This window comes from Nymphaea colorata, chromosome 4, assembly GCF_008831285.2.
Source record: "Nymphaea colorata isolate Beijing-Zhang1983 chromosome 4, ASM883128v2, whole genome shotgun sequence".
NCBI classification, from domain to species: domain Eukaryota; kingdom Viridiplantae; phylum Streptophyta; class Magnoliopsida; order Nymphaeales; family Nymphaeaceae; genus Nymphaea; species Nymphaea colorata.
Genome location: NC_045141.1, coordinates 17,144,113 through 17,152,398, shown reverse-complemented (window position 1 = coordinate 17,152,398; position 8,286 = coordinate 17,144,113). Strand labels below are relative to the sequence as shown.

General features: G+C 42.9%; 2 protein-coding genes across 3 annotated transcripts; one reads left to right on the top strand and one right to left on the bottom strand.

The window, feature by feature from the left end:
- Nucleotides 1–1,232: 1,232 nt before the first annotated feature.
- On the bottom strand, nucleotides 1,233–2,173 carry LOC116253445 (uncharacterized). Its single transcript, XM_031628267.2, has 2 exons — nucleotides 1,667–2,173; nucleotides 1,233–1,532 (listed from the first exon to the last, which is right to left on the bottom strand). The coding sequence occupies exons 1-2, from the start codon at nucleotides 2,115–2,117 to the stop codon at nucleotides 1,474–1,476; spliced, it is 510 nt and encodes a 169-aa protein (XP_031484127.1). The 5' UTR covers nucleotides 2,118–2,173; the 3' UTR covers nucleotides 1,233–1,473.
- Nucleotides 2,174–3,866: 1,693 nt separating this feature from the next.
- LOC116252163 (uncharacterized) lies at nucleotides 3,867–7,314 on the top strand. Of its 2 annotated transcripts, none has more exons than XM_031626264.2 (2): nucleotides 3,867–4,693; nucleotides 6,888–7,314. In XM_031626264.2, exon 1 carries the CDS (start codon nucleotides 3,989–3,991, stop codon nucleotides 4,685–4,687), a length of 699 nt encoding a protein of 232 aa, XP_031482124.1. In that variant the 5' UTR covers nucleotides 3,867–3,988; the 3' UTR covers nucleotides 4,688–4,693; nucleotides 6,888–7,314. The 2 variants fall into 2 exon arrangements, with proteins under 2 accessions (XP_031482124.1, XP_031482123.1); XM_031626263.2 differs by having other exon boundaries at nucleotides 3,868–4,693; nucleotides 6,892–7,314.
- The last annotated feature ends 972 nt before the right edge of the window (nucleotides 7,315–8,286 follow it).

Genomic DNA, 8,286 nt, shown 5'->3' with positions numbered 1-8,286 from the left:
TCTCTCTATTGCGATCTTCCCACGTTGAGAATGCTCGTCGGTTCCGTCACTTTATAGAGAGACTTTGGGCCGCAGGTGTAGCGTCGAGATCGTGGTGGTGCTGCGGTAAGCCGTGACGGCAGACGCCGGAAGGACTTGCTCGGTTGCCTTCACGGCGGCAGCTCTAGAATATGGACACTTTTAAAGATGGCCATCTGTCACGATAACGTTGGGTCTCGCCGCTTTCTGAGTGCCACTAATCCGGTATTGTATGGAAACTGCTACCTTAAGGATAGTTTATTGGGATACCAATATTAGATTCTCCATCCCCATGTCTATCCTTGGCCTTGGAGTTTTTCAAAATATTCATCCTTCTCGCTTATACAGTTGTAAACTGTTAAAAGTGAACCAGCTCAGGTTAAAGCTCAAATGTTTGGGTTCCCGTGTACAACCATTAAGAACAGAGGGAGAATATATAATTAGACAGAGGAAGGCTTAATCTAGATAATAGCTTTAACAAGATGAAAGCTATATATTATGAAGATTCCTCAACAAAATCAGCTCTAAACGTCTTACGGATCCCTTTGTGTAAAGAATAAAAACTAAGTTGGCAAGTGAAGACGGAGAAGGAATCAGACTTGGTCGGACAAAGTTACAGCGTCAAGCCCCACCTGACGCCCTTCGTTGCTTCCTCGACAGCTACTCAAAGAGAGGAAGGGGTAAGGGGAAAAAATGATGGAGAACCCTATCAAGCCAACGCCTCTGCGGTAGACGTAGGAAAAAGGGAAAAGTGGGATAAAAAATGAGAGGACATTGGGTTTCTTACTTGTTATTCTTTTGATTTTTACATATTTTTCTTTATTTCTGCTTTCAAAATATGTTACTCAAATTTACTGAATCATTTGTTTGAGGGATTGACATTTTAGATGGGGTTTAGATCACTACAAAGAAAAGAGAAGACAAAAGATAAAAAGGGTGTCACGTCGAAGCAGTAAAAAATGCAATCTCGAACTTGAATTTGAAGGATGGAGACAAGGGCGGAGGTTTTGGACTTATTATTTGTCGAACCGATTGCGAAAGGCCTTGGTGACATTGTTTTGTTGGTTTGCTGCTATGATCAAGTATGTTCTTCTTGTTAAATTTATCAAAAGCAGATTTTGTTGGAAACAAACAAGAGATGTCAGCGAACAAAGAACGGAAGATATGAAGAAAAGAACATTTCATATTTTTATTTTTCAAGTTCAAACTTTGTATTCTCGACTACACTACGAGCGCAAGATCGCGCGGACACACATACATACGCAGAGGCGTACAGGGCAGGAGAGCTGTTCATGTAAGAGTCACGATACGCATGAACACCGGTAGTGCTACGTGTGCCTTGCAGCAAGGCATTCCTAACAAAGAAGAGAAACACAGAAGATGGAGTCGCCAGAATCCGGCAAGAACACCGGCGCCGTCATCGCTATAGTCTGCTACGCCAAGCACGTCAGAGAATCACTTGCCGCCATCGGCTTCGGCAGGCGCGGCAGCGTTTCCCTCCACATCTTCGGCGGCTTCACAAGGAAGGAACGAAAAAAATAAAATAAAAAATTAACCTCTTTCATTTGAATTGGGAAAAAAAAGATGACAAGCAGGAATATGAAGAGAGAAAAAGATGAGCTTCATATTAAGGACGTATGGCTCCAACCTGACGGCAATGCCCGCTGCCGGAAGCGGCGGCGACAGGCATGATTCCAGCCGGGAGGCCACGATGCCGGAACCGCAGCGGCGGTCTGCGCTGCATCCTGCGCTTGTGGTGGTGGCTCCTGGAAAGCCCAGTGTTGCATCGGACGGAAAGCAGGAGACCAGCCGCAGGGGTAGCCGGCATCGCACCGGCGGAACTGCCATGGCGGCGAACACTGGTGCTCCGGCGGCTGTACGCTGGTCTCCCCCTTGTTGGCACCCGAAACTGCAGCGTTGTTTGCAGGTAAAGGCTGGTTGGTGCGGCACTGGCGTCCGAGGCGACGACGGAGACGGAGAGGTTGGCACTTCCCACTAGCCGTGACACAACCCGGGGACTCTTTCTCCACTGCAGGTCCCCAGAATCCACGGCAAGGCCGGAGCCAGACGGTTTGGCACCTCCCCATGGTCGACGACATGCAGATTCCTCTCTCTTTTCCTTTCCTCTGTTCTCACTCTGTGGCTCTTTCTTTGTTATCTGCCTTTCTTGCTCTTTCGTTTTTTATAGATGAAATTTCTTCAGTTAGACTCGACCATGTCCAGGGGATGGCGACACCATGGCGGTCGCCTTTACCAGAGTTCATGGCCGCTGATCTAAGCCGTGACGCCACCATCAAAGCGTGCAGAGGTCGAGGCTCCCAAGCTTGGAAAACTAGGAGCTTCTCTGTAAAACTGTGTCCTTACTGGCTAAGGAGGGACATAAACCGTCTCGGATTCGGGTCGTATTCGTTAAAGTTGAAATAACGCTCTGGTTTGAACTAAAATAGGATTCGTTTCCCAGATTTGCACCAAAACATTTGTAAGAGTTTTCTTTTAGATATTTGGATCTGAATCAGATACATGTCACTCTTTATATGCTGTCTTTGTCGCTGAAAAACAGTGTCGGGTGTAATCCAGATCAGAAAAATATTTGGCTCCGAATCGAATTCCATATGAAAGAAAATGATACCATCACAAACTAAGTCCTACCCATTTGCAATCTAAAATAAAGTTGTTTCCCTTCCAATCAGGAGAGAATAACTTAACAGAGTCACATAAAATTTGTTTTTATATGACATGACTTCAGTTTGGTACATTATGGTAAGTTGCTAACTATGGCTAAAGAAACCCAAGGATAGGTTTATGCCCAAAGTGCTGAATTTGCCAATCATGCATGGTTTGAACCTACTATTGTGAATCATGGATTTGAAGTATTAATTTATCCTTATTGTGTATCATTAGGGCTACACACGAGCTGAGTCGAACCTAAGCTGAGCCAGCCGAAGCTCGGCTCAGCTCAATAAACTCGAGCTTGAGCTCGACTACACAAAATTGAGATCGAACTAGACTAGTTTAACTCATTTAACTTGTTTATGTGTTAACTCATGTAAGCATTAACTCGTTGAACTTGTGTAAGCATTAGTTCGTTTAGCTCATGTAACTCGTTTAACTCGTGTAAGCGTTAACTTGTGAAAATTTGTTTTTACCCTCAAAATTAAAACTGATTACTTGGTGAACTGGTTTTTGGCAATATTATATAAAAGACTGGTGCAAGTCGAGTCGAGTATAAATAAGTCAAGTTCTTGAAACTCGAACTCGACTTGTTCGCATATTTGTAAGCTCAAACTCGTCTAATTTGTAAATGAGTGAAGCAGAAGCCCAGTTTTTTGAAATGAGTTCAAGTATTTTAGTTCTTTTGTTATGTTATGGAGGTGGTAGGATAAAACAAAAAAACAAATATAAAAATAGTTAAACATGAACTTGGTACCGTTGACACTAAGTTTCATATCTGTTTGCACTATCATGCTACACAAATACAAAGGAAAGTAAATCATTTTCAATTTACGTATGTCAATTAAAAAGAAAAAGAGAGGGAAACAAGTGAGAGGGTAGAGTGAAAGCTCTCTCATCAATTTGCGTCAGTGGATGCGATTTTAAGATACGAGTGTTCGCTTTTTTGCAGGTCCCAAAGCAATCTGAGCCTCTTCTCATACGGGTTGCCACTCAAAAGCTCTTAATAATAATAAGAACTGTGTTTTGGGATACGTTAAACCGTTTAAAAAAAAAAAAGAAAAAATGGTGCAACTTTAATAATATACATATGGTAATTTTTTCGGATGATATTTTGAAAGGCCGTTTTTTTATTAAACTAAAAACAAGTATGTATAGTGTAGGCAGCTGGTGGAGAGTGGAGTGGGATGATGATGGTTACAGGCTTTTACTGGAGGACTGAAGCTACCCATTTGAAGATTGTCATTACTGTGAAGGAGGAGGAGGAGGAGGAGGAAGAGAGAGAGAAGGGGAAGAGACAATGGGGACGATGGAATTGGTGGTGCAGGCGGGAGTGGTGGTCTTGGCGCTCTTGTTGGTGGCCTTCATGAACCGTCTGCCGGGGCGGGGACTTGCCTCGATCTTGAGGAGCAGGAGCCGGACGAGGGTGCAGGCCAAGCGCCACTTCGTCCAGGGCGCCCAGCACCTTGCCCGAGCCCGCGCCGCCCCCGCGCACTCGTCGACGGCGCGCTCTCTCGCCCGCGACGCCATCGACGAGGCCGACCGCGCCATCGCCCTCGACCCCCGCGACGCCGCCTCCCACATCCTCAAGGCCCTTGCCCTTGATATCCAGGGTCACCGCTCCGCCGCCCTCCGCTCGCTTGATGCCGCCCTCCTCCCCCCGGCCGTACGGTCCCTTTCCGCACAGGAGAAGGGCGATGCCTTCTACAAGAGGGCAGACCTCCTCCTGAGCTCCTCGTCATCGCCTCCACCATCATCGTCATCATCTTCAACTCAGGGAATTCGCCGGAGGAAGATTGATTCGGCAGTTTCCGATCTGCAGGAGGCCGTAAAGCTTAGCCCGAAGAACGTCAGGGCGTTCTGCCTGTTGGGATCTTGCTATGAAAGGAAAGGAATGGTGGACGAGGCCAGGCAGGCTTTTGAGGACGCGCTACAGGTTGATCCGTTATTTGCCGAGGCAAAAGAAGGCATTGAGCGGCTCTCTGAAAAGGCCGCCTAGATGCTGGTATGTTAATTCCCCCCCTTTTCCCTGAGATTCTTTTCACCCAATCGTTCCAGAAAAACGTGGACAAATTGGAATCCTTTAGGTGCAGTAGTTAATGGGTATTTCTGGATAAATGGGCGCATCCAAGTACCCATTTAAAGGCTCATTCTTAATCAGTTAGGTGATAGTAGTATGCTAGCAATAACTTTTACATGGTAGAAGTGATTGGTGTTCAAAATTTCAGGTTAATTTTCTACTATTTCTTGGTTTGAGTTTGAATCAGCTGCAGGTCTGATACAAGTAACAATGCGCACATGGCCTTCGCATTTTGTAGACGATGTACTAGTTCTTGTGCCATTAGTAATTCACCTGTCCTGGAAAAACTTTATTTAAGGCACTTAAGAATAAATTGGACATTTTGTTTATTGTATCTTGAGAAGTTTGATAGGACTAGAATATCCAGAAGGGTTAACAATTATAAGTTTGAAAAACTCTGTTTCAAGTTATGGATTCAAAGAAGCATGTTTACTGTTGGCTGATAGTATGATGGAAAATATGTGTATAAAGGACGTCAGGTATGGTGGTTGTAGAGGACCAGGATGTAGATGCATATCTGAGAGATGCAGTGCGAGGCGGGATAGGTTTAATAGGTGAACAGTCAGCATGCTTCAAGTAATTAAATGGCATAATTGATGTTATATTGTTAGCTCAGTTGGTGCAACATCATTCACTTTTGATTTGTAGGACTTCAGTTCGATTGTATGGAAGGATGATCTCTGTGGCTGAGGGGAAGAGAAGATTCATGAATTGGATTCAGGTTGCTTGTGATATTTTCAGGAAAGACACTTGAAATGCATAGGTAATAGGCATGCGAGCTAAGAGCACGTTGTTGCTAACGGCTAACGCTCAAACAGAGAGTATACGATGGTGATGATGTACATGCATAAAAATATATGCAAGCATACAGACGCATACGTGCAAACACGACTACAGAATTGTTGAATGCAATGATACTAGTGGTTGGATATGTCCTAGAAATTCTGAATGATTTACTACATTTTTTTCCTCTAAGGCTAGTGAATGGGATTCCTGATTCACATTGCCACTAGCAGAGTGAGTACACATCTCGTTGGGTCTTTTAACTATCTTTGATACTCTTTACTCAAATTTTTCATTTCAGTGGACCACAAAATATTATCTGCAATTTGTGTCATTGTCCTGGCTTTGGCACCACTGGTCTCGCATTAGAAATTGAGAAGCTAATTTATTTGGTCTTTTGCTTCAGGATTGACTGTTGTTATTTATGGAGAGGCACCAATAAAAGTCAGTGAGGAAACTTTTGATTTTTCTGAGAATGGTTTCATGGAACATCGATAACAATATGAATTTAGTTATAGCAATCACTGGGCGCATGGTTCCCAAGCGATCTATCCATTAAACATTCTAAAACACCTTTAATAGTGGGGAAACAAGGCCTTATGTGTGTGTGTGTGTGTTTTTTTTTTAAATCTAGGCCTACACTTATGTCTATCATTGTTTAGTTAACATTTGCCTTTGTTAGGTTTATCTGCAAAATTTGGTCTTCTCTAGTTTAGTATTTGGTGACAGAGCCATCATCTGTCAATGCTTTTGGAAAAGTGTCTCCATCTAAAGCATGTTTTCTACCATGTGAACTATAGAACTCTAGTGTCCTGCACTTGACACTTTTGGAAAAGATGGTTTGACTTTCATGTCCTTGCTGAACCCACACCTATAAATATGTATGAAATTTCTTGCTCATTATCCTGTCTTCGGGGCAAATCAATGGAATGGGGAGGTTACATTTCATCAAGCTTTTCTGTAATTTTGATGAGGGGAGGTATCCTTGAAATTATTCAAGGCCGCTAAACTTTTCTCTCCTTGCCTAGGAGAGACTTGATCTCTTTCTTGCCTTGTATTTGTTTTTCTCTGTCACACTGGTGCACTACTTGTTGCAAGTTTTACTTGTTCCAGGCTTTCAGTTTCTAATTGGATGGCGTTGATTCAATGGCTTTTGCTTTTTTTTGCTTTTCCACTTCGTGAGTTGACAGAAACACAAAGAGCTGTTATCTTCATTCTAATTGTTTTTAGTTGTATATGGCTGCTCTTTGCTCTGGTGTCTGTCAATCTGATATCATTAAGGAACGTCTTTCTCAGAATATTTTTCGCTTCTCACTTTCGCATCTTTCTATGAAAGGCAGGAACTAGACGAGGTAGGCCACCTCATGTGAGGGAAACGGCAAGCTGCATTGCTGAATGGTACCAGTTCAAAGAATGGTTGCTGTTGCCAAGAGTGATGCGGCATGCCGCGAGTCTGCTGGATTATTATAACCCGAGAAAGCATACACTTCAGTGCCGGACGTGCTGAGCATGACACGTTGTTTCCACACTAAGGTTAGTCCTCCCAGTTCCAATTTGATTCTCATGATAGAAGGATTCAGATAATCTGACTTGATGGTGGATCCTGGATGTGCGATCCTGAAAAAGTGAAAACTAATTAATGTTTAAGGTTTACTTGCTGAGTTGTATTATAATTCTCAAACTGATAGGGAACGGGAAATGAGGATAATCATTTGTATCTACACTGTAAACAGTCTGAAAATTGTGTTGTTTGCAAGTTTTCACTGGCATAAATCAACTGATATCTGTCTATCTCCTTCGTTCAACCAAGATGGCTCGTATACCAAGAAGCACTGTATTTTCAGGTTCTGTTGGAACTTGATGTTGATGTTATACTGGAAGCAAATAGAAGACACACGAGTAGTTCTGTCTGCCTTCTGCCATAATTTTAATGTTTTTTCACCAGCCCTATGGACTTTAGCATTTAAGGGTTGCGAGTTTGTTGGGACAATTGGCAGGTGCTGCAGATTCTGCAACTTCTCAAAGTGGAAGGAAACCAAAAGTTCATAGGTTCTGTCAAAATAGTCTTACTATTGGCCTCGCCTTTTCCATCCATAGAATTTGTACCTTCATCTATTTTAGATGAGCACAGTGATATAGCCGGTGTTTGGCGCTTTCCGGATCTCCTGTGATAACAACCGTTGCAAACAGTGAAGAAAACACAATTGAATACTGACAGCAATTAAGCATTTCCTTCAGCACATTGTTGCACTCAGCCTCATATTATCCAAATCGATGCTGTCTGACATTCTTCCTGAAATTGAATATCACGATCTTATCTTCGATTTGATTGTTACCAGAACGCACATGCATGCAATGAAGTAGTGAACCTTTGATGATTAGTAATGGATCTGCTACAGATGTGCCCCTTTCTGAGTCATCAGCGCTAATGAATCTGCTTTTCTTTTAATTTCTGTGTACTTTTCGAATCTTACTTTTTGATTGGCAATCTGGGCCTGAGCAGATGCCCATCAAACAATGCCAGAGATGCATCTCCGACGTTTAACTCTTGACGTTGCTTTGCTTAAAAATTAACATCTTCTGTTTATAAGTGTTCAGCTCTTCGAAACTCTTGATGGTTATTTGGTGCACCCTGTTAAACTGCACTTTCTTTCCTTTATACAAATACCCTCGTTTTCAGGCTTTCCTTTCTGGTGTGCTATCATTTATATATATTGATTGACTGCTTAGCCAAT